This window comes from Leptonychotes weddellii, chromosome 13 (genome assembly GCF_054177405.1).
Source record: "Leptonychotes weddellii isolate Sample4059 chromosome 13, ASM5417740v2, whole genome shotgun sequence".
NCBI classification, from domain to species: Eukaryota; Metazoa; Chordata; class Mammalia; order Carnivora; family Phocidae; genus Leptonychotes; species Leptonychotes weddellii.
In genome coordinates, this window is record NC_138381.1 from 58,108,156 (window position 1) to 58,134,113 (window position 25,958).

Below are 25,958 nucleotides of genomic sequence, written 5' to 3' on the forward strand. Positions count from 1 at the left end.
AGACACAGCGAGAGAGGGAACACAAGCGGGGGGAGTGGGAGAGGGAGAAGCAGGTTTCCCGCAGAGCAGGGAGCCTATGTGGGGCTCGATCCCAGGACCCTGGGACCATGACCTGAGCCGAAGGCAGACGCTTAACGACTGAGCCACCCAGGCGCCCCTGTATCAAATATTTTAAAAGATAGTTCCTCCAACATCAAAAATGAATTTAATTTTAAACAACAAAGTGTTTCTGAACCTTGACTCAGATCAGTACATAAAACAAATTCAACATCGAAGCTGACAGTTATTAAAGTAAACATATACAGACATAAGAGCAAAAGTTAGAAAAAGCTGAATTTCCAAAAGAAGACTGGATGACATGTTGTTGTTTTTAAGTAGGCTCCATGCTTAACTTGGTGCTTGAACTCACCGCCCTGAGGTTAAGAGTCGCATGCTCTACCGACTGAGCCAGCCAGGCACCCCTGGATGAAATGTTTTAAAATCATTAAAGAAAAGCCAGATCTATGTATTAACATGGAAAGACACTCAGATACAATTCTATTAACAGTGACCTTTAGGGAATAATTATAAAAGAATTTCACCTTTTTAGTTGAATATTCCTAAAACTTTTGAATTTTTACCAAAAATGTTAGCTTATATAATAATTATTTATAGAAAGGAAATTTTAGGTAAAAATAGGGATATGTATGAAGATAAAGAAAGCTGTGGGGGCGCCTGGGTGGCTCAGTTGGTTAAGCGACTGCCTTCGGCTCAGGTCATGATCCTGGAGTCCCAGGATCAAGTCCCGCATCGAGCAGGGAGCCCGCTTCTCCCTCTCCCACTCCCCGTTTGTGTTCCCTCTCTCGCTGTGTCTTTCTCTGTCAAATAAATAAATAAAATCTTTAAAAAAAAAAAAAGAAAGCTGTGGAAGAACAAGCACCAAGGTGCTGGCAAGCTGCTCTCTCTCTGGTTTCCCATTCTGATTTCTTCTTCCACTTTCAAGGACCCCTGTGATTATACTGGGCCCACTGAGATAATCCACGACAATCTCCTCCTTAAAACTGGGCGAAAGCAACCTTAATTCCATCTGCAACCTTAATTCCTCTTTGCCATGTCACCTAACATATTCACAGATCCTCGCGATCAGGATGTGGACATCTTTGGGGATGGGGTCATTACTCTGCCTACCACAATTCTGTAATAGTATAAAGTCTTTAAAAACAGCCACCTATTAAAAAACAAAAAAACCAACCACCTAATATATTTAACAGATACATGCTAAATAGGCCTAATGGATAACATAATTATTAAACAAAGTTAACTTAAAATATAAAAGAGTAAAATGAAATCCATCACCTTTTTCTCTTATGGATGAGGGCTCTTGGTAATTTATCTAAGAAATCTTTGTCTAACCTAGAGTCATGAAGATTTTGTTCTGTTTTCTTCTCAAAGCTTAATAGTTTTAGGCCTTATATTTAGGCCTATGTTCCATTTTTAGGTTTTTATTTGGGGGGGGGATATAGATGTCTAATTGTTCCTGCACCATTTGTTGAAGAGACTGATACAAGCAATAATACTAATAACTTTTGGGGTGCCTGGGTGGCTCAGTCAGTTAAAGAGTCCAACTCTTGATTTCGGGTCAGGTCATGATCTCAGGGTCGTTGAGATGGAGCCCCGCATCAGGCTCATGGAGCCTGCTTAAGATTCTCTCTCTCCCTCTGCCCCTCCCTGCCCTACTTGCATGCTCACGTGTGCACTCTCTCGAGGGGAGGGGAGGGGAAGGGAAGGGATGAGAAGGGGGGAGGAAGGGGAGGGGAGGGAAGGGAAGGGGGGAGGGGAGGGAAGGGAAGGGAGGAAAGAAATTGGTAACTCTCAAATGCATTATGCTGAGTGGAAGAATCCAGACATAAGAGGCCACATACTACATAATTATAACTCTAGGACATTCTGGAAAAGGCAAACCGTAACAGACAGAAATGAAATCAGGGACTAAAGAAGAGAAATGAGTACAAAGGGCACAAGTCAACTTTTGCGGGTGATGAAAATACTCCATATATTGATTTTGGTGGCAGTTATGTAACTACATATATTTGTTAAAAGTCAAAAACCCACAGAACTAAAAAGGGTGAATTTTATTCTAAGTTATTCTTTGAAAAAACTTGACTTGAAAAATTATTCAATGACAAGATGAAAAAAGTACAATTTGTTTTTCAGACTCCCAAATTTTCTGAATCCTAAAAATGTGAACTTAATCCAAGTTAAGAAGTAGCAATGAGGAGGCGGCTTGAGGGGTGGGCAAAATGGGTGAAGAGGATTAAGAGGTACAAACTTCCCATTCTAAAAATAAGTAAGTCACAGGGACAAAAAGCACAGCATAGGGAATATAGTCAGTAATATTGTAATGCACTTATCATGGTGAGCATTTAATAATGTATATAATTATGGAATCACTATGCTGTATACCTGAAACTAATTTTTTATTGTATGTCAACTATAATTAAAAAAAAAAAAAAAAGGGTGCCTGGGTGGCTCAGATGGTTAAGCGTCTGCTTTCGGCTCAGGTCATGATCCCAGGGTACTGGGATCGAGTCCCACATTGGGCTTCCTGCTAGGCGGGGAGCCTGCTTCTCCCTCTGCCTCTGCCTCTCTCTCTGACTCTCATGAATAAATAAATAAAACATTAAAAAAAAAAAACTTTTTTGAAAGGAGCAAAGAGGGGCACTTGCCTGGCTCAATGGGTAGAGCATGTGACCCTTCATCTTGAGATGGTTAAGTTCGTGCCCCATGTTGGGTGTAGAGCATACTTTAAAAGAGAATAAAATAAGGGATGCCTGGGTGGCTCAGTTGATTAAGTGTCCGACTTTTGATTTTGGCTCAGGTCACGATGTCAGAGTTGTGGGATCGAGCCCCGCGTAAGGCTTCATGCTCTTTTGGAGTCTGCTTGTCCCTCTCCTTCTGCTCCCCTCCCCCACACTCATGCGCCCTCTCTCTCTCTCTCAAATAAATAAAGTCTATTTTTTTTAAAGATTTTATTTATTTATTTGACAGAGTGAGACACAACGAGAGAGGGAACCCAAGTGGGGGAGAGGGAGAAACAGGCTTCCCGCTGAGCAGGGAGCCCGATGAGGGGCTTGATCCCAGGACCCTGGGATCATGACCTGAGCAGAAGGCAGATGCTTAACGACTGAGCCACTCAGGTGCCCCAATAAATAAAAGTCTTTAAAAAAAAGAATAAAATGAAAATAAATTAAAAATAAAAAGCAAAGGTGGAAAACTACACAATCATTCCCAGATTCCCATACCCTACTGTCCCTGCTCATAAATAAAAGGGAAGAAAGCAACAGAGTGAGTACTAAATAAGGTATTACCCAATTGCCACAGACTAACTTTTCAGGCTAGGGACCTAATGATTTAACCAATATAACAAACAAACAAAAAGCTAAGTCTAAGAAAAATAATCAACAAATAAAATATTTACCTTTAGAGTCAGCATTTGGGAACAGCCTGTTCCATGGCACCTTATTTTTGTGTGGAAGAGAAAGCAAGTAGTTTCTAGCTTTTAAATTTATTATACAGTTCAGGTCTTCCTGTGATGGGGATCCAAGAATACCTACAACATAAAATAATTAGCTGTTAATTATCCAGACCCAGGTAGACTGACCTTTCGGCTGCAGGGCACAATGGGCCCTGATAATTGTTTTCTCACCATCTCCCCATGCTTACCTTTCTTAAAAGTTTTTACAAGGATCCTTAATATTTGGAATCAAGCAAGATTACAAACTCATAGGTTAAGGAGTTGTCAGAACTACTCTAGTTTCATGAAGTGACTCTTATGTAAACTGTGGCAGGTGAACTGAGTAAATCTAGCCCCTGAAATGTTCGGTAACCTTACCCAGAATGTGGTTCAGCTGGTCGAGATAATGCTTCCCCGGGAAGATGGGCCTGTTGGACAGCATCTCTGCCAGAATGCAGCCTACAGACCAAATATCAATGGACTTGGTATAGCCCTGTAGTGGGAAGGGAGAAAAGGCTGAGAATGGTATGTAATGTTACCGGAAACAGTAAGATCCTCCTACAGGACAGGTACATGGCTGACAGGAATTTTACCTTCTCCTTTGGCTCTATAATTCAGAAATAAAAGAGAGTGTGCAGATACACATAATAATTTGGCTTTCTTATAAGTTGTTGGACAACCAATATTATGTAATTTTATTTCTCTTCAAAGTTGATTAGCTTATTAATAAATGAGAATTTCCAAAGTATACTTCATTCCTTTGATTTGAAAGAAAGCGTCCTTATAAGCTGAAGCTGGAAAAAGGAAAAAACATTAACAGCCCTTGCTTTAGGACATCTGTGGCCTATTTATTCATTTTGAAAACCCAGAAACCAACTCAAAAAAAGAGGCACTGCTATACTTCCAGAATATCTTTATCCATTCTGCAAATCATGTTCAAAAAAGTCAGGCTGAAAACCCATCATCTCTAGCGGAGGGGGAGGAGGGGGGTATTGTGTGCTGGTTCCATCATATTTTACCAATCCGTATTTCTTGTCTTCTTTTTCTATTCAATTTTCAGATATAATTTTTCTTTTAAAGGAATTCTGTGAAAAGACTTAGAATAATTATCTAAATCGTACAATAGTGTAAAAAAAGATAGCTCTCCAAGGAGTGTAAGTTGAATTTTATGGAAAATGCTAGGTATAGTGATAAATGAACAGAGAAAAAAACTTCAGCCAAATATTAAAGTTTAGAGAAACATAGTGAAAAATCAACACAGAACACAGAATGAACAGATCTGCAGCTATGATAAACTGGGGTTGAATTTCAAGATAATTATTCCCCAAATTCTTGTAATCCAAAAGAGCTTTTGCTTTGAGCCAAAACTAAATAAAGAAGAACATTTAGGGCACCTGGGTGACTCAGTCGTTAAGTGTCTGCCTTCGGCTCAGGTCATGATCCCAGAGTCCTGGGATCGAGTCCCACATCGGGCTCCCTGCTTGGCGGGAAGCCTGCTTCTCCCTCTCCCACTCCCCCTGCTTGTGTTCCTGCTCTCGCTCTCTCTCTCTCTGTCAAATAAATAAATAAAATCTTTAAAAAAAAAAAAAAGAGGAACATTTAAAACACACACACACGGGCGCCTGGGTGGCTCAGTCATTAAGCATCTGCCTTCGGCTCAGGTCATGATCCCAGGGTACTGGGATCGAGCCCCATGTTGGGCTCCCTGCACCGCGGGAGGCCTGCTTCTCCCTCCTACTCCCCCTGCTTCTGTTCCCTCTCTCGCTGTGTCTCTCTCTGTCAAATAAATAAAATCTTAATAAATAAATAAATAAATAAAACACAAAATAACTAAAAGGAACCAGGGCTCCCTGGAGAAATGGCTGCTCCAAGTCTGGGACAGGGAACATATTATGAGGTAAGCCTAGAGTGTCTAGTGCCACAAAGTAAGGAAGTGCTCAACATTAGTGGGGATATGTCACAGCGGCTCCCATTAGAAAACCTGGGACAATTTGAACATCAAATACAGAATGTTAGCTATGGAACTGAAGCCACTGAATAAGATAACTATGAATTAATAAAATGGAGAGAACTAAAACAAAGAAGGAACGATAGAGCTACAAAATCATCAATGGATGGTAAAAGTAGTGATTGAAAGTATGATGAAGAAGATAACTTATACAATCTTAAGGTATTTTCCCACAAATTCCTACTCACCTAATAATTATCACCATTACATGGTGAAGAACCAGAGGACACCATTTAACCAAAATATCAACATGAATTTCACCAATGCGGACATAAACTATCTATGCCTCCTGATACAATACACTGAGAACAAAATATTGTTTCTGTGGTACTCATGCCCAGAATACATGACACAAAATTGAGATGCATTCTACAAAACAGCCACCTGTACCCTTCCAAAGGATCAAGGTCAAGAAAGGCCGAGGAATTATTTCAGATTGAAAGAGACTATAGAAACAACACAATGTGTGAGCCTGGAGTAGGGGGGAGAAAAGCTATAAAGATTACTGGGACAATATCCAAAATCCAAATATAAATAATACATGAGATATTGGATCAGTGTTATATTTCCCACCTTTTTTTTTTCTTTTTAATTTCTCACTTTTGATTACTACACCATGGTCATATTAGGGAATATCCTTCTTCTATGGCAGGGTTTCTCAACCTTGGCACTGCTGACATTTTGGGCTGGATAAGCCTTTGCTGTGAGGAACATCCTGTGTACCGTAGGACGTTTAACATCATCTCTGACCTCTAACTACTTCATGCCAGTAGGTAGCATTCCTCTCCCCGTTGTGACAACCAAATATGTCTCCAAACACTGCCAGATGTCCTCAGGAACATGAGAAACACTGTTCTAAGGAAATACATGCTGAAATGCTTAGGGGTAAAGGGGCACAACTACAATTTACTCAGATGATTCAGAGGGAAAAAAATCTACACATGTATACAGAGAGAATGATACAACGAACAAGACAAAGGATAAAGAACTGGTGAGTCTGAATCTGAAGTGAAGTTCTAGCCAGCATTTCTCCCAGGTGGTCCAGAGCCCCGGTGGCTTCCCTCTAAGGATCTGAGGGGTGACACTACTTTTGTACTACTAAGGTGTTTTCCTTTTCATTCATTCTCTCACAAGAGATTTTTCCAGAGGCTATACAACATGTGACGATACTGTACAGGAAATATAACAATATCTAGAAGATCTGCTTAACTCAGTGAACCAGTATTATATTATAAATATTATAAAACCAAGCATCAGTGAATGTAAGGTAGACCAGTGGGTTTTAATAAGACTGTACAAAAAGTTCAGTGGCATGGTTTCAGATTCCACAATGAATTTTTCATTTTGTTGAGCTTCACCATAATATTAAAAAGGGGGCGCCTGGGTGGCTCAGTTGGTTAAACGACTGCCTTCGGCTCAGGTCATGATCCTGGAGTCCCGGGATCGAGTCCCGCATCGGGCTCCCTGCTCGGCGGGGAGTCTGCTTCTCCCTCTGACCCTCCTCCCTCTCATGCTCTCTCTCATTCTCTCTGTCTCAAATAAATAAATAAAATCTTTAAAAAAAATAAATAAATAAAATAAAAATAAAAAGGAATAGTCACAAGTAGCTGAAAAGACTACTAACATACTCCCTTTCCCAATTACATATCTATGTGAAGACTCTTCTTCATGGATTTAAACCCAAACAACCTACTGGACAGACTGAGTGCAGAACTAGGCGAGAGTCCAGCATCTATTAGGCCCTATGAAATTTGAAAAACGAAAACAATGTCACTCTTCTAACTAAAATGTTTTTGTTGTGGAAAGTAAACATACTTTTTTATGAAAAATACTTATGTTAACAAGCAGTACCTTTATTACTGTTATTTAGATATTAATACTTTTTAAAAATTTCAGTGTTAATTTCCATATAGTAAATACTGATGGATATAACCCCACATAAACAATCTTGCTTAGGGTCTTTGATACTTTTTCTTTTTATTTATTTATTTATTTATTTATTTATTTATTTATTTATTTGAGAGAGAGAGAATGAGAGACAGAGAGCACGAGAGGGAAGAGGGCAGAGGGGGAAGCAGACCCCCTGCTGAGCAGGGAGCCCGATGTGGGACTCGATCCCGGGACTCCAGGATCATGACCTGAGCCGAAGGCAGTCGCCCAACCGACTGAGCCACCCAGGCGCCCTCTTTTTTTTTAAAGATATATTTATCTTAGAGAAAGTCTGTGTGAGCGAACAGGGAGGAGGGGCAGAGGGACGGAGAGAGCCCCAAGCAGACTCCACGTTGAGTGCAGAGCCTGATACGGGGCTTGATCCCACGACCCTCAGGATCATGACCTGAGCCGAAACCAAGAGTCAGACGCTTAACCTACTGAGCCACCCAGGAACCCCTAATCTTTGATACTTTTTTTTTTTTAGATTTTATTTATTTGACAGAGAGAGACACAGTGAGAGAGGGAACACAAGCAGGGGGGAGTGGGAGAGGGAGAAGCAGGCTTCCCCCCAAGCAGGGAGACCAATGTGGGACTCGATCCCAGGACCCTCGGACCATGACCTGAGCTGAAGGCAGACGCTTAACGACTGAGCCACCCAGGTGCCCCTCTCTGAATCTTTTTAAGAGAGTGAAGGAATCTTGGGGCTCAAATATTTGAGAACCACTGCCTTATACTTTTCTTGCAAGCTGAAAATTCTATGAAAATAAAATGTTACAAATACACACACAGCACTCTAGCCAAAATGGGGACAATATGAGTATAAAAATAAAGACATGATAATGGACAGCACGTATTTCAAGAGTCCATAATAATGTTTTTAAAAACAAAGGTGGGAGGGGTGCCTGGGTGGTGCAGTCAGTTAAGTGTCGGACTCCTGGTTTTGGCTCAGGATGTGATCTTGGGGTCATGAGATTAAGCCCTGCACTGGGCTCCCCACTCAGTGGTGAGTCGGCTTCCTCTCTCCCTCTGCCCGCCCCCCTGCTTGTGCACACTCTCTCTCTAAAATGACTAAATCTTAAAAAAAAAAAAAAAAGGTGGGAGACAAGAAGAGAAAGAGAAAAAAATGGAAAGCTCTTTATATAAGAATGGCAGTGAATTAATGTAGAAAGAATAATACATTTGGAAATCACCATTTTGCAACCCCCAATATAATGATAGAGGCAAGGGGTCATCAAGCAGTAAACCACCAGGGTAAGACTGCTGGGAAACAGAAGCTCCATATACATGAGTTCCAAGAATCCATGGGGTTCTTGCCAGAAAAGTGTGACCTAAATCTAATCATAAGGAACCAATCTGTACTCTGCAAAGTATTCAATGTCATGAAGAAGACAGGAAGGGCGGGAGGACTATTCTAGAGTGAGCACAATGCATGAAACATGAATTAGATCATAGACTGAAAATAAAACAGAAACAGTTGTAAAATACTTTTGGGTGGGATAACTGGGATGTCACTAAATTAATGCTGATTGTCTCAGTGTGCTAAGGGTACTATGGCTGTGGGAAAAAAACACCCCTCTGCCTTTAATGAATATCAGTATGGCCCAAAGCGTCTACAAGTAAAGTCAGTTTATGTTAAAGTGTCAGAAGGTTTGACCAAAGGGAAGAGAGAAGAAGGCAGAGAGGCAGGCAGAGACAGCCAGGGAAGGAGTAGTAAGGTGTTAATAGCTGGTAAACCCAGGGAAGGGGTGTAAGGGTGTTCACTGTACTCTCAATTCTTTATGGGTTTGAAAATGTTATAAATAAATAAAAAGAAAAAAATGAATATGGTCCTAGAAGTAACATTCTCAGGCTAGAGGTGCTGTAAATAAAAAGAATTCGCGCTCAGTTATTACAGTTAACTCTACAAGCAAGAAGTGCTGGGCACCTTGTAGAACACAGAGGCCATCCTGTTTAGTTATTTCTCCTCCAGAGGGTGAAGACAGTGGAGTCATCTCAAGTTGGGATGGAGGCTGCAGGGCCACCAAGGCACCAGGATAAAAAGCACTGTCAGCTCTCCTTTATAACCGGCAGGCAGAGTGCGCACACGCGCGTGCGCATACACACACACACACACACGCAAATGCTTCTGGTTTGGAATGGCTGTCACATGGCCAGTCCAAAGAAAGAACCTACTATTTGGGATTATGTGTAATACAGAATTATGAGAATCAACATGGCATTTTCTTCTCTGAAACATCTGTTACACTACATCCTTCTTTATAATGGAATTTATTTTAATGCAATTTTACTTTTATAACTAAACTGAACAAATGTATATCAAGAATAACTAACTGCTTTAAACAAATTCCATTTCCTCACAAAGCAACTTAGTGTTTATCTCAAGCCCTTCTATTTATAAAGGATGGAGGAAGAGAGTGAAGCCCATGGGCTCACTAATTCCCTTAAAGCTTCTTGGGTCGATTTCTGGTTCCTAGATCTGAGACACAAGGCCCAATGCCTACTTTTATTGCTTTTCTTCATGTATCTTAACATTACATTAACAGCAGATGGTGTTGAAGAAGGTCATCATAATGCCATGACTCCCAGCTGATCCCTGAGCTGGACCCCGGCAATAGGAAGCTCCTCACCCCCTCCTCTACCCTTGGAATACGTGCTCTGCCCAGCGTTCCCACAGCAGGAGCCATTTTCAAGGATGTAGCCTTGAAAGAATAGATGTTTCTGAGACCATCTGAGCAGTATATGTGACTGAGCCCAGTTAAGGCTTCTATATAAACTTTTAAGGCTTGGCAGATGAGTACCAAGATTTACTCACCTTGTGGCTGCCCAAGACAAGCCTTGTAATAAGTTCCCTTACATATTAAGACTGCCACTACCAATCTGGAGTGGTCTGCCTCTTCAGGTTTTCTTTGCCCACCTTGTACTGGGGGTAGTTTCAAACCAAGAGATGGAATTAAGTTCAAAATCTCCTAATTTTGAGATATTAGATATAGAAGTATGTTGGGTCCACTTACTTTCTTAAATCTGACACTTCATTCAATACTATTTGCAAATGATATATTAAAAATACTGAATCTCAATCTCCACAGCAGTCCTCAATGATTGCCACCTGGCTCATAAACCTAACAAAGATGTCATACTTCACTTTTTCTTGCTTTTATAAATTTATTCAATCATTTCTTACAACCAAGACACAGATATTGTTAGAAATTTTGCCTCCCACCTGTATGCACTCTCCACAGACACTCTGAGATGAAGAGGTGCATATGGAAGCAGGACTACCATATAATTTTGAAAGAATCCACAGTAGTTCCTATTCTTTCCACACCTACGTTTTGTTTTGTTTTTTAAATTTTTTATTGTCACACCTACGTTTTCTTCAAACTACGGTGTAATTTTGCTGAAGAGACATTCTTCACTACCAGATAAATCTGACCTTTATTAACAGCACTGGTCCATCTTCAGAAAAAATACGCACTATCGGATAACCTCTAACAAACCCAGCCTGTACTCAGCTGTGGCAGCAGCAGGTGTAAAAGCTGCCGTAGGTAGGACTTCAGGAAAGTTGACCAAGGGCTAGGACACAGACAATTGATTGTTAACAGCAACCAGATAGACACGTCCCCCCAACTCTACAACAAATCAGCACTACTCCAGCAGAGGTAGAGAGGCCAAATCCCAGGGCCCAGAAGGTCGATGCTGAACTGGAGATTAAGACAGCAGCTTCGTTCTGGCCAGACAGGTCAAGCCTCAACCTAGTAGACACAGGCTTACTGAGAGGGAGGTTTACTGCACCACACATCCAAAGTTCTTTCGCTTCTTGGTTTTGTTTTTATGCAAACCTCTGATCCTTACCTTGGAATTCAACATAATTTCCGGAGCCCTGTACCAACGTGTGGCTACATACTCTGTCAGGAACCCTGTGTGATCATGGTCTGGATCTGCAACACGGGCCAAGCCAAAGTCACAGATCTAAGAGAGAAAAAAATGGGACACCTTAGAGAGACTCTAATAAAATTAATACCAAAACATCATAAAAATAAAAAAGATAATAGCAATAATGATGACGATGAGCAGTTGCTGCCATTACTATGTGGCAGAAGCTTCGCTGGGAATTCTATATAATTATTCTTATATAATCCTTACAACAACCTGGAAGGCAGTGATGACCATCCAACATGCTGGAGACGAGAAACAGGCTGGAGGAGTCTGTTAAGAGGCATCCTCATCTTTCATTATCTGCTTATCCCGCAGAAATCTTGCCTAGGTCACCTGACAAAAACTGTTCTGGGTAAGAATGAAGTCACCAGAAACTGCCCAGGGTCATTTCTTGGGCCTACTCCTGCTGGCCCCCTGACGATCAACACTGCTAGATCAGGTCCTTGACCTGCAGTTGCCTTGTTTCTCAGATTTCACTTCCTGCCATTCTTCCACCTGTTCCACAAATGCAGGTACCTCCAAAGATTCTTCCCACTTCCTTCTCTTCCATGTAGTCAAATCCTTACAAGAGGTTTCATATACTGAAGATGAATTTATTTTTTAAGGTTTTATTTATTTAACAGAGACAGAGAGAGCGCACAAGCAGGGGGAACAGCAGAGGAAGAGGGAGAAGCAGGCTCTCCACTGAGCAGGGAGCCCGATGCAGGGCTCTATCCCAGGACCCTGGGATCATGACCCGAGCCAAAGGCAGACACCCAACCGACTGAGCCACTCAGGTGCCCCAAAGATGATTTTTTTTTTAGCTAAATATCCAGCTTCTAATTTCTCCTGACTCACAAAAGTACCTGCTGGCTATCCAATACTTTGGTGCTACTCCAGACTCCAACACATATAAAATTTAGCTATAATATACAGTTGACTCTTGAAGAACATGGGTTTAAACTATGCAAGTCTGCTCACATGTGATTTTTTTTCCAATAAACATATTGGAAAACTTTTTGGAGATTTGCAACAATCTGAAAAAACTCGCAGATGAACTGTGTAGCCTAGAAATACCAAAAAAATTAAATTAGGTATTATTGCAGGAATACAGTGTGTAATACATATGGCATACAAAATATGTTAATTGACTTGATGTTGTCCGTTGAAGCTCCTGGTCAATAGAAGGCTATTAAACTTGGGGAGAGTCAGTTATATGCAGATTTTTTATTGTGTGTGGGAGGGGCGGGTGTTGGTGCCCCATATCCCTGTGTTGTTCAAGGGTCAACTGTACTTAGACTCATACAATTGGAGGATATTTTAATTCCTTGGCATCTGGAGAACTAACATGAGAAAGAGAGAGACATGTTAATAAAGACAGGCCAGAGTATAGGACAAGGCAGCCTGGAAAACAGACTGTTTTGGAACCTTACTGCTCTAATTCAGTTAAGAAATGGTAAGAGCCTGGGCTCAGGCCATAAAAATGGAGACAAGAAAAGGACACACTTAAGAGATATTCATAGGACTTAAATGGACATCAATCTTTGCTTAAATACCCCAGAGTTGGGTGTCTCAACTCAACTTCAGAAAGCTCCCATCCACCTCACAAATGTCTTCCTCTAGCCTTGGACACTGACATCACCATTATAGTGCCTCTGATCCCATAGGTCCTGCAACAGATTTCAACTATACCATTCATCAGGAAGAGTTATGTATCTGTGGCTGCACAATTCCCACCAACTTACTGCGTCTTCAAAAGAAGCAAATGTCATATTTGCTTGCCAGTTACTCTATCAGAGGCCATTTTCTATGTGTATTGAGTCGTCTGGTGAGGAAACCCTGGGTCCTGCTCCGTAGCTCTGATGCTAACTCTGGCCACTGTACTCTCCTAACTTCGGTCTATGTTAACTTCCACCATAAGCACCACCATCACCTTTCAAAGCTGGCTTGCTTGCTGATGCCATTACACTTCCAATTGTTATGGGCCTGTCAGAGGACCTGGCTGATGTATGGCTATAAGCTTTTATGTGGGATCATAGTAAGTTCTAACTTTGGCCTGGCTGATCTTGAGGCTTTCAATGTACCTGGCACCCTGTTTGTTTCTTTCAAGCCTTTTCTATCAATTCCAGTGACACCAACTGCAACACGGTCCTCTTTGGCATGATTTCCAACTCAGAGAAACAACTATTGATGATTTCTTCTTATATCTGGAGGCGAGTCATCTAAGCCATTCGAGCTATCACCTGCCACGTTGCCTTACCACCAATCCATTTTAATTCTGTGGCTTGAACTCTTCAATATATCTGTGACGCATAGTTTCTCTTATTTTTTATGGCTAACAGTTCATCTGATTCAAATTCAACCAAAGCTCACCATTCAGTCTGTCCTCTGTTGTATAAATGGACACCTAAAAGCCACATTTTGAATTGTACAGAGAAGAAATACTGCATCTTGTCAGCAGAGCAAAACCATCACAAACCCCAGACCATGGCCAAAGATCCTTCATCGCCCCCATGCCCGGTGTGACAGAGACTAGATGGGTCCAGACTTGATACACAGCTTTTCATCGGCTAGTTGAATAAAAAAATAAGTCCCAGGGCGCCTGGGTGGCTCAGTCATTAAGCGTCTGCCTTCGGCTCAGGTCATGGTCCCAGGATCCTGGGATCGAGTCCCACATCAGGGGGAAGCCTGCTTCCTGCTCAGCGGGAAGCCTGCTTCTCCCTCTCCCACTCCCCCTGCTTGTGTTCCCTCTCTCGCTGTGTCTCTCTCTGTCAAATAAATAAATAAAATCTAAAAAAAAAAAAAAAGTCCCAGATAGATTTAGAGAGCCAGATATAAGAAATTCACATATGAGGGAGGCCATGTATTGAAGCTGATGTTTCCATGCTCCTCTTGGAGTTGGACAAAGAAATGGAAGCTGTGTTTTAGAGGGGGTGATTAGATTCCTAAATAACTACAAAGACACGGGATAAGTGGAATAACTATGGCAGATTTATTTTCTAAAAAGGGACACATCATTATAACCCCATCCTCCATGCTCTTCTTTTAAGGTCTTTGAATTTGTATCAAGAGGGTAGGATCTATCTTCCCTCCTCTTGAATCTGGGCAAACCTTTATGACAGCTTGAACTAAGAGAACATAGCAGAATCGATACTATGTGACTTCAGAGGCTACATCATAAAATCAACATGACTTCCACCTGGCTCTCTCTCTACTGGGATACCTGGAACCCTCTGCCCACCTCAGGAGGAAACCAACATGTGGGCTATATGTGGGTGTTCCAGGTGACAGCCAGTATCAACTGCCAGGTACACGAGAGGATTCCAGCCCCTACCTTTGCATCTTCTAGCTGAGATCCAGACATAAGAGCAGAAACCAGTCATCACTGCTACCCCTTGACTAAATTCCTGACCCACAGAAACTATGAGCTAATAAATGATTATTCTTGTTTCAGACCACTACACCTTTTCAAGTGACTTGTTACAGAACAAGAAACAGCTAATACAGTGGTAGTGGACACAGTGCTTGTGGTGGGATAGGCACTCTCTGAGAAGGCCCCATTGAAGTGATACTGAGCCACTGAAAATATGCCAACCACGGAAAGACCTGGGGAAAGCCAGAGCAATGCCCTAAAAAGTCTAGCTGGGCAAATGTGAGGGGCAGAGGTGGCAACTAGACCTGAAACCTCCTAAAACAGCTCTTGAATTGACTGCTTCCACATCTCAACTGCCACGGCCTTAATTGAGATTCAGTTTAGTTTGTCTGGAATTAGGGAGACTAGCTTGGTTACCCACCTGCAAGCTAATTCATCCTCTAAATTCCTGCCTAAATGTTGTTTCTAAAATATAAGTCACCTTTCTGTCTCAAAAATCAGATGCTTCACCAACTGAGCCACCTACGTGCCCCGAAACCCAAATTATTTAAGTGTAACCTTCAAGACTATTCACATGCTGCCACCAAACTACCTTCCCGATCTCCTCTCCCACCATCTTCTCTGCCCACATCTGCTCCTACTGACTCCACACTACACCTGCTTTTATGACCTAACTATGCAATGACCTCTCCACTGAGTGCCCTATCCATGCCATTCCCTTACCCTAAACCCAGCTTGAAAGTTACCCCTTCTGAGAAGTTTCCCAGAAATCAACAACACCTCCACCCAAGAACTGACTGCTCACTTTTCTAAACTCCTCTAATACTTTTTTTTTTTTTAAGATTTTATTTATTTATTTGACAGAGAGAGACACACAGAGAGAGAGAGAACACAAGCAGGGGGAGTGGGAGAGGGAGAAGCAGGCTTCCCGCGGAGCAGGGAGCCCGATGCGGGGCTCGATCCCAGGACCCTGGGATCATGACCTGAGCTGAAGGCAGACGCTTAACGACTGAGCCACCCCGGCGCCCCTAAACTCCTCTAATACTTTGTTAGACACATATTAAAGTACATCCCACAATCCATGATTGATAGCTGTGCATATGCCTATCTCCCCAGCTAAAAGAGAATCAAGTCCCTAGAAAAAGGCAGCACTTGACTGACCTGTTATTTCTAAATGTCACATACATGGTGGACACTTGATGTTTGGTCAATAAATGACTTACTTTATGTTTATAGGAAGCACACCAACTGGGGTGGATTAATTGGCACAGACTCTAGTGGTGACCATTTTTCACAATATCTGAATTACTGATAATCTTTTAAAAAATAAAAATCAGGGTACAGAGTTACCAGGGTTAAAATCTTATGTTAAACAACATTAGTAAAATTACACCAAAGTGGCAATATTGAGGAAGAAGGAAAAATTAATAACTGGAATTCCTAGTATTCCTTCACTAGGAAGGACAACATAACCTCTCATGCTGAATGCTGCAATATAGCTATTTCTTTAAGATTAAAACTAAATGTGCAGTTGTTCTTCCTCATCCTCTCCCTGCAGGAAATCCAGTCCAAAAGCCCTTAAGGGGGAGGTCACGTGACATAAGGATCTCTGTGGGGTTGGGAGAACCGCAGTGGCCCGCGTGGGTGTGAGGCACCCAAGCGGAGGTAAGAGGGAGCTCCAGATCAGGGCATGGTCTAGGTGTGAGATGAAGAGGGAATTCATGTGGGGAGGCAGCAGCAGCCCACCTAGGGTCTGAGAGTCTGAGCAAAGTGAGCAGAGGATCCATGGATTATACTGTATAAACCAATTATTTCATTGGAAGTTGCAAAATGGTGATTTTTCTAGTTTTGTTATTTGTTCTGCATTAACTAGCTGGCTATGTCTCTCTCTGTCAAATAAATAAATAAAATAAAATAAAATAAAAAACAGACAAAAACACCACAACATTGAAGGCTAGCCATATTTATATGGCACTGACTAAAAACTATGAAGGCTACAAAATCAAAAAAAACAATATTCATTATAATTCCATACAAAGGAAGGTATGGACAAGTAGCATATGGTACAAGAAACATAAATTGACTTCCAGCAAAGTCAGGTTTCATTTCCTATCTTCCAGAGTCCTTCCCAGGCATAACCCGAACTAGTAACACTGTGATCCTAGCACCCTGGGACTCCAGTTGGGATTTCTAGAGACCTTATTCCCCTGGTAGTTCCACTAGAAATATGCTGGCAGAATCTCCAAATAGGATCTATAATCCTTGTGTTTCTGTGGCCCTGAGAAATAAAATAGGAGTCTACAAGAGAGGCTCCCAGAGGGGTTCTAAGAGGTCACCATCTACTTGTCTCAGGGCTTCAAATAACAAGTGCAAAGCATGTTTATGGAAGTGAGAAAGAAATCTTATTGCTGTTGACCTTGACTAGTACGAAAGTCAAAAGTTAACAGTCTAAAGACATTAATAACAGCTGATATCCCAAGGGCTCAAGAGTAAGAAATACTTTAGTAACAGAAGCCATGGAAAAAGGAAGAAATGACATGACTATCTCCTTGAAAATTCAAAAAACCCTAAATAACAAGAGGTAAGATCACCGGTTACAATCTTTCTGTGGTACAAGCACCATGGTCACCCCAGGGTACTGAGGATGTGATGGATATACAGTGATTTCAGGGCTTAAGCAAGAAAGACCCTTTTCCTCACTGGTGCTCTCTCAACCCTCATACACGCAACTAAACTGCCACTGTACCCTGACCTACCTTTGGGACATGCTCACCATGACAAATCAGAGATGACGTACCATACTCATCTTTACAATGAGATTCTCTCCTGAATATTTATGCCCATGTGAATGAAGCACACCCCGTATGTACATTTAAAAATGTGGGTGAATTGTACCGCTGTAAATATCTAAATTATCCTATTGTGTTTCTGGATCTCTGTGTTATACTGGGTTTTGAAAACAATACATGGATTGTGCAGATGGCCAACAACACAGATCTATCAATGTGGGCGTAAATTTTGGTGAGCATGAATAAAATGGCCCTAGGTAAAGACAAGCTCACAAACAGTGAACAGACAACAAAGTAGTCTGGTTCTTTGTTTTCTTCTTAAGGATGAGCATTTTCAAACAAAAGTTAGGAGTCAACTTTTCCCAGAAATATTACATACTGAAAATACTGATTGAGAATGTTTCTCCAAAAACAAACAAAAGCAATCTATCGTAACAGAGTTGTGCTAAGAAACAGAAAGAAAAAAGAACTAGCAGACATAAAAATACTGTAATTTTTCAAGAAAATCACTAAGAGCCAACGAAGTGTGGCCATTCCTACAAGCAGCTTCATTCCTTTTGTGCCCACCTGGCTTTTAGTTGCAGATCCATGGGAAAGGATCTGGTTACACCCCATGAAAGACATGAATCTAACTTTGTAGGATCCCAAGAGGTGACAGAGTCCAACCCAACTGTATCTAATGTAGGAAGCTACCCTTTATCACATCTCACAGAACGCTGGTCACCCTGTTTCAGACACTCAGTGATAGTGAATAAGCTGACCGATCACCTGGTAACAGAACCCATTGCCTTTTTTTAGACAGTTCCAGAAGGTTCTCCAAGATCTACCTCCAACCAACAGCTCCAGCTTAGCATCAATGACTTCCTATTACTCATCCAAAGCTGCAGCCACACAAAGCAGGCCTCAGTGTTTATGCACTAATCCCTTAACTTACTTCCCTTTCTGTTATTCCTTTTGCCTACTATGATACTCTTTGCCCAACACAGCCACTCCCTTACTGAAAGCCTGCCCATCTCTAAAGGACCAGCATGGACACCACCTGCTTCCTGATGCCTCTCAAAGCCAGAACTAACCCACCTCTCTCCTTTACATTTGTACACTATTCTTTTCAGTATCTCAGTTACAGCAGATATTATTACAATCATCTATTGTTTATCAGACTTCTGACCGATCAGTTTTCAGATTGCAGGGGCAGACATTCCTCCCTCTCCCTTGCCAGGTATTCCCTAAGAGCTTCTCACAGGAATGTCTGTTAAACTGAAGTCCAAGAAATGATCATTGCTATACATCTAAATGCACTTTTTAAATAGCTTTGAGATATAATTCGCATACCATATAATACACCCACTTCAGGTATACAATTCAATGGTTTTGATATTATACTCACAGGGTACACAACCGTTACCACCATCTAATTTTAGAATATTTTTGTAACCCCAGAAGAAATCTTGTATCTATTAGCAGTCTCCCCAGTCCCACCTGCCTAGGATTTTATCCACTTTCTGTGCTACAGATTTATCTATTCTGGACATTTCATGTAAATAGAACCACGTAATATGTGGTCTTTTTTTTTTTTTTTTTTAAAGATTTTATTTATTTATTTGAGAGAGAGAGAGAGAGAAACAGCATGAGAGGGGATAGGGTCAGACGGAGAAGCAGGCTCCCCGCTGAGCCGGGAGCCCGATGTGGGACTTGATCCCAGGACTCCGGGATCATGACCTGAGCCGAAGGCAGTCGCTTAACCAACTGAGCCACCCAGGCGCCCCAATATGTGGTCTTTTATGACTGACTTCTTTCACTTACATAATAATTTTCTAAAGTTCATCCACATTGTAGCATGTATCAGTATTCCATTCCTTTTTATTCCATCGTATGGATCTACTATATGTTATTTATTCATCATCAAATGGGCATTCAAATTGTTTCCACTTTTGGACTATTATGCTACTTTAGTTTACTTGTATGCTAGTTTTTGTGTGGACATATTTTCATTTTACTTAGGTATACACCTAGGAGTGAAATCCTCACCAACACTTATCTGACTTTTTGATTATAGCCATCCTAGTATGTATAAATTGGTATCTCATTGTGGTTTTGATTTGCATTACCTGACTGAATTATGATACCAAACATTTTTCACGTACTTACTGGCCATTTGCATAACTTTTTTAGAAAAATGTCCATTCAGATCCTTTGCCGAATATTAAACTGGTCTATTTATCTTTTATTATTGAGTTACAAGAGTTTTTCATATATTCTAGATATGTCTCTTATCAGATAAGTGATTTACAAATATTTTCTCTCATTTTGTGGGTTGTCTTTTCACTTGATGGTTTGCTCTGTAACACAGGTTTCTAATCTAGATGAAATCCAATTTTTTTCCCCTTTTGTTGCTTGTGCTTTTGGTGTCATGTCTAATAGGATCTGCCTAATGCAAGACTGCGAAGACTCACTCCTAGGTTTTCCAAGCCTATTCTAGTTTAGCTCTTAAATTTAGGTCTTTAGGGGCACCTGGGTGCTCAGTTGGTTAAGCAGCGTCCAACTTTGGCTCAGGGTCCTGGGATTGGCTGGCAACTGGCTCCACACTCAGCAGGGAGTCTGCTCGTCCCTCTCCCTCCCCTTCTGCCCCTACCCTGGCTTGTACGCACGCATGTGCACACATGCACTCGCTCTCTCAAATTAAAAAAATTTTTTAAGATTTTATTTACATATATATATATTTGACAGAGAGAGAGAGCACAAGAGAGCACAAGCAAGGGGAGTGGCAGAGGGAGAGGGAGAAGCAGGCTCCCCACTGAGCAGGGAGCCTGATGATGCTGGGCTCAATCCCAGGACCTGGGATCATGACCTGAGCCAAAGGCAGATGCTTAACCGACTGAACCACCCAGGCGCACCTCAAATTAAAATCTTAAAAAGAAATTTTTAGGTCTTTGATCTGTTTTGTGTTAATTTTTATACATGGTATGAGCATATATCCAGTTGTCCCAGCACTTCAATCATTTGTTGAAAAGAATGATCTTGGCCCTCTCACCAAAACTCAGTTATCATAAACATACAGGTTTAATTATTAACTCCCAATTTTATTTCATTGATCTATATGCCCCACTCTTATACCAATATCAGTGTCTTGATTACTATAGTTTTGTAGTAAGTTTTGAAATCAAGAAGTGTAATAAGTCCTCCAATTTTGTTCTTTTGTAAGATGATTTTGGCTATTTTGGGTCTCTTGAATTTCCATATGCATTTCAGGACCAGCCTGTCCATATCTGCAAAAAAGCCACCCAGAGCTTTGTCAGGGATCACACTTACTGTGTAGATCAATTTGGGGGAGCTCTGCCTTCTAAACAGTATTAAGTCTTTCAATCCAGACTTTGGATATCTTTCCATTTATCTAGGTCTCCTTGCATTTTTATTAGATGAATCCACATCCCTTCATATCTAATCCATCCTTAGATTTCCCTCCTTGCTTAGCTCTGCTACTATTAAAATAGAAATATATGTATGCAAATGCTGCCCATTTTTAAGAGAACTCTGAGGACTGTAAGGATCTAGGGTTCTCCTATTTATTGGGAATGTCTTAGGTACTAAAGTCATTAAGGTTAAGTTTTCTGAGCGTTCTCTGTATAAAATTTATTGAAGAAAAAGGTTACCAATGAAATGGATGATTTTTTTAACTTACACATAATGCACATGATCCTGCTTTTATATATGTAAGCATAAATGTACACATATATGTAAGAGAATAGCAAGAACTTTGGAAGGAAATATACCAATATGTTATAGTGGTTACCTCTGGAGAGGAAGGAACAATTGGATGGAGAAGAAGAGGACTAGCACTTCCTACTTGCATAGGGGAGGGCATAAAAATGTCTTCATGGGGGCGCCTGGGTGGCTTAGTCGTTAAGCGTCTGCCTTCGGCTCAGGTCATGATCTCAGGGTCCTGGGATCAAGCCCCGCATCGGGCTCCCTGCTCCGCGGGAAGCCTGCTTCTCCCTCTCCCACTCCCCCTGCTTGTGTCCCCTCTCTCACTGCCTCTCTCTGTCAAATAAATAAAATCTTTAAAAAAAAAAAAAAAAGTCTTCATGTATTTCTGGTATGATTTTAAATATGAGTAACAATATAAATATGCTCCAGTGAAAGTTTTTTCCAACATATATCACCCTAAGAGTAAGTAACCTGGCAGACCTTGAGATCGCAGGTGGTGTTGAGCAGCAGGTTGGAAGGTTTGAGGTCACGGTGCAGTACATTAGCTGAATGGATATATTTTAACCCTCTGAGGATCTGGTAAAGAAAATAGCAGATATGGTCGTTGCTGAGGTGTTGCGTCTTCAAGAGCTTGTAGAGATCTGTTTCCATGAGGTCCTGTACTATATATCTGTTTAGACAGGTTAAGGTAACATAACAAATATCTGGTTACACTTAGCAAAGTACACTGAAATCAAAATGAACCCTCTCCGCAAACGGTCCGTTATTATATCATGAGGAGTGCAAGGAAAATGAGAAACTGATGAAAAATTAGTATACGTCTATGGAAGGAATCTAAAATAGTTAACCCCTTTTTTTTTTTTTTTATTTATTTGAGAGAGAGAGACACAGCGAGAGAGGGAACACAAGCAGGGGGGAGTGGGAGAGGGAGAAGCAGGCTTCCCACGGAGCAGGGAGCCCGATGCGGGGCTCGATCCCAGGACCCTGGGATCATGACCTGAGCCAAAGGCAGATGCTTAAGGACTGAGCCACCCAGGCGCCCCTAGTTAACCCCTTCTTAGGTCCTATGAAACAACAGGCATTAATATCTATCTGATGTGACCAATAACAGGCCTAGACTGAGATGAGACATGCTGTTATGGAAATACTGGCTAATCTTTAAGTCTCAACCTCCTAGTCCACCATCAACAAATCCTCTCCAAGGATTACTGCAAAGGGCTTTTAAAACCTTTGGAAATACAGCCCTAGAACACATCGCTACTAAATTCAGCCTTCTATGTGTTTGACTCTTCAATTAAGGTTAAGATCCTAAATAAATGAGAGTATTGGGAAGTCATGCTAAGAGGCTCATGCTGGTTTTGCTCTTCTTGCTTTCTTTCTTAGATCCATGTATCGAAGCCACCTAGAATTTTATCCGTGGCTGACTTCCTTCTTACAGAAATTAAATTCTGTAACTCTTTAGCTTTAACATCACCAGATTATTATTTCATTAACAGTGTTTTTGCATTTCTCTTATTCATTTCTGTGTAAATATTATTGTATGTCCCCTACAGATTCATGCTAGATGAGACACAGTATGGGATTCAGAGGAAAGAGAAATTGAAAACTTGTCATCTTGAAAGAGACTTGATTTCCCTAGTAAAAGATAAAGGAAGACAACAAGTGGTAGCAGCAGGAGGCATTTCACTTAAAATAACACTACAACTTGATAACAGGGCTGTTTAAAAATGGAAAGGGCTGCCTAGAGACAGTGAGCTGCCTATCCCTAGAGGGGCAGAATGCAAACTGGGAAAACTGGCAGGAATGCTGTACTAGCCCGAATGGTAACTTTTCTCTGGCAGACCCTCTTCAGTATACTTAATGCTTCTATCTATCAAATGCAGTCTTTAATCAGGCAGCATCCTCTGGATCTGCTTAGTCCAGATTTCTAAATGTTGCTGATAGTTAGTAACATAATTCCAGAGCTGAGTCAGCTTTAAAGATGATGAAGGCTAGGCTAGTACCTTAATTCTAAAGATGAGAAAACAGACCTAGAGGTGAATGACATTGTCTAAGATCAGGATAGTCTGGTTTGACCAGGTGATATCCAGGGCACCCTCTTTCTTAGTCTACTGTTCATTCCTTCTCTTTTTACCATAACAAACCATACCTTGAATGGAAAAAACATGACTGGAAATGGTGTTAAGATTTTCCATAACTACACTTAAACAAAATCTTTACCGAAACGGACAGAGAAAATACTAGATTTGCTAAAAGACACTAAGAATAGTTACTGACAACTGAAAAAATGAATCAAAGAAAAAAATTATACAAGTCTTCTAGTAAATAGCAAGCAGATTATAATTTTCCCTTTAATGTGCTTTATATAATTTTCCTTTACTCTGATAAATCCAGGTATTTCAAGTTACAGTTCCTAAACAAAGTGACCAGTCAGTGGAGTCAGCTGTCTGAAAAGGATACACATCTTTCATTTGCTCGATGGTTGGTGCTCGAATAATATCATTGATTCCAATGATGTTCTCATGTCTGAAGCGCAGTAAGATTTTTATCTCCCTCAGGGTTCTCTGGCAGTAGGTCTGGTGTTCAAAAGGACTGATTTTCTTGATAGCTACTCGAACTTTGTTGACATTATCATAAGCAGAGCTAAAAAAAAAAAAATGGGGGAAGAGAGAGATGGCATTTAGAATAGTTTAGGAACATCTTGGCAGAAAGAATAAAAATCGGTAAAGTATTAAATGTTTAGCACTCTGGGTAAATACTTGTTTCATACACATGAAGGCAGCATGTATATTACCCACAAAAAAGACTCAAGGCAGGAAGGATGCAGCTGGCGCAATGCAGCACATACTGAATCTCAAACTTAAGAGGGCCCAGCCCTGGTAAATGTGTGGATGCCCACTGTCACAAGCCCAGGAACATGGTTTTATGTCACACACACATGCACAAAACATTTTCCCAGTTTTTAACAGCAACTGCATTTTGGTGAGAATAATCATTTCTGTCTCCAAAACAACTTCCTATTGTTGTATCAGATTCCTGACTCAGCAGAAACATTCAAATGACCATCAACCACATCTTTAGCCCTAACAAAAATGGACCCAAGAGGACGCCTTGATTGCTTGCATCTTTGTCTTATTTGCAAAATGACATGACTCTTTTCTTCTTTTTTTCTTTTTTTTAAAGATTTTATTTATTTATTTGAGACAGAATGAGATAGAGAGAGCATGAGAGGGAGGAGGGTCAGAGGGAGAAGCAGACTCCCTGCCGAGCAGGGAGCCCGATGCGGGACTCGATCCCGGGACTTCAGGATCATGACCTGAGCCGAAGGCAGTCGCTCAACCGACTGAGCCACCCAGGCGCCCCTTTTTTTCTTTTTTAACTGTTTCAAGTAATCAATTTATGTAGGCTCATATAGTTCCAGGACTGACATGCATATAAATGATAAGCAAATTATTCTTGGTGAAGAAAAATGAGGGTTCTATATGTATTAAAGTGGTTTTTAACCATAAAACACAAAAGCCGTAAGGAAAAAAAAATCACCTTTTAAGATGGTATTGATAAATACCACATGGTTTTGAAATTTATTATAACACATTAAAAAAAAACTTTGCTCTTCAAAGCTCTTCATATACATAATTACATTTTGTCTTCACAATACCTTCAAAAGTAGAGGACAGCAATGTTTTCATGTACACTGTCCAGGTAAGATTCCCTTAGTTATAGAGAGGATAATTCATTTACCCAAAGGATTAATCTCCCTAGGCCTTCTTTTTCCAAAGTACCTTAGGCTTACATCCTTTTCTTAGGAAGTTCTCTTTCTATCTCACTCTATCTGGGTACATGTTGCATTGATACGTTGCCACCAGTGGATGACCCCCATCACTCAACTAAAGTGCTGCTCAAATTGTGGTCCCCAGACCCCTGCATCAGGATCACCAGACATTCCTGTTAAAAATGCTAGTTTGGGGGCACCTGGGTGGCTCAGATGGTTAAGCATCTGACTCTTCATTTCAGCTCAGGTCATGATCTCAGGGTTGTGTGACTGAGCCCCGCAGCGACAGGCTCTGTGCTCAGCAGGGAGTCTACTTGACAGTCTCTCTCTCCCTTTGCCTCTTCCCCCACTCACGTGTGCTCTCCTTCTCTCTCTCAAATAAATCTCAAAAAAAAAAAAAAAAAAAAAAGCTAGTTTCTGTGCATCCTAGGCCTTCCTTTTTGGAAAAAAAAATTTTTTTAATTCCAGTATAATTAAGGTACAGTTACGTTAGATTCAGGTGTACAACAGAGTGATTCAACAATTCTATATAGATAGTACTCAGTGCTCATCATACGTGCCCCTGCACCTATTTCATCCATCCCCCCAGCCACCTCCCTCTGATAACATTTGTTCTCTATATTTAAGACTGGTGGGAGGGGTGTAGGAAGGAAGACTCTATTTTTTTGTCTTTTTTCTTTGTTCATTTCTTTTGTATCTTAAATTCCATATATGAATGAAATCATACAGTATTTGTCTTCTCTGACTTATTTCACTTAGCATAATACCCTCTAGAACCATCCATGTCACTGCAAATAGCCAAGATTTTATTCCTTTTTAATGGCTACTCGAGTAATATTCCATTGTATATACATACATTTTCATCCACTTATCTACTATCGATGGACAATTGGGTTGCTTCCATATGTTGGCTATTATAAACAATACTGCAATAAACATAGGGGTGCACGTGTTTTCGAATTAGTGTTTTT

At 40.9% G+C, this 25,958-nt stretch overlaps 1 protein-coding gene across 1 annotated transcript in view; it reads right to left on the bottom strand.

The window, feature by feature from the left end:
* The window catches only part of MAPK1 (mitogen-activated protein kinase 1), a 111,561-nt gene that overhangs the window by 22,298 nt on the left and 63,305 nt on the right, over positions 1–25,958 (bottom strand). The window contains exons 2-6 of the mRNA XM_081801698.1: positions 23,676–23,858; positions 21,696–21,885; positions 11,286–11,402; positions 3,872–3,986; positions 3,458–3,589 (exon numbers count right to left, since the gene is read on the bottom strand). Of these exons, the coding sequence (XP_081657824.1) occupies positions 3,458–3,589; positions 3,872–3,986; positions 11,286–11,402; positions 21,696–21,885; positions 23,676–23,858 (737 nt within the window). The remainder of the gene's footprint in view (positions 1–3,457; positions 3,590–3,871; positions 3,987–11,285; positions 11,403–21,695; positions 21,886–23,675; positions 23,859–25,958) is intronic.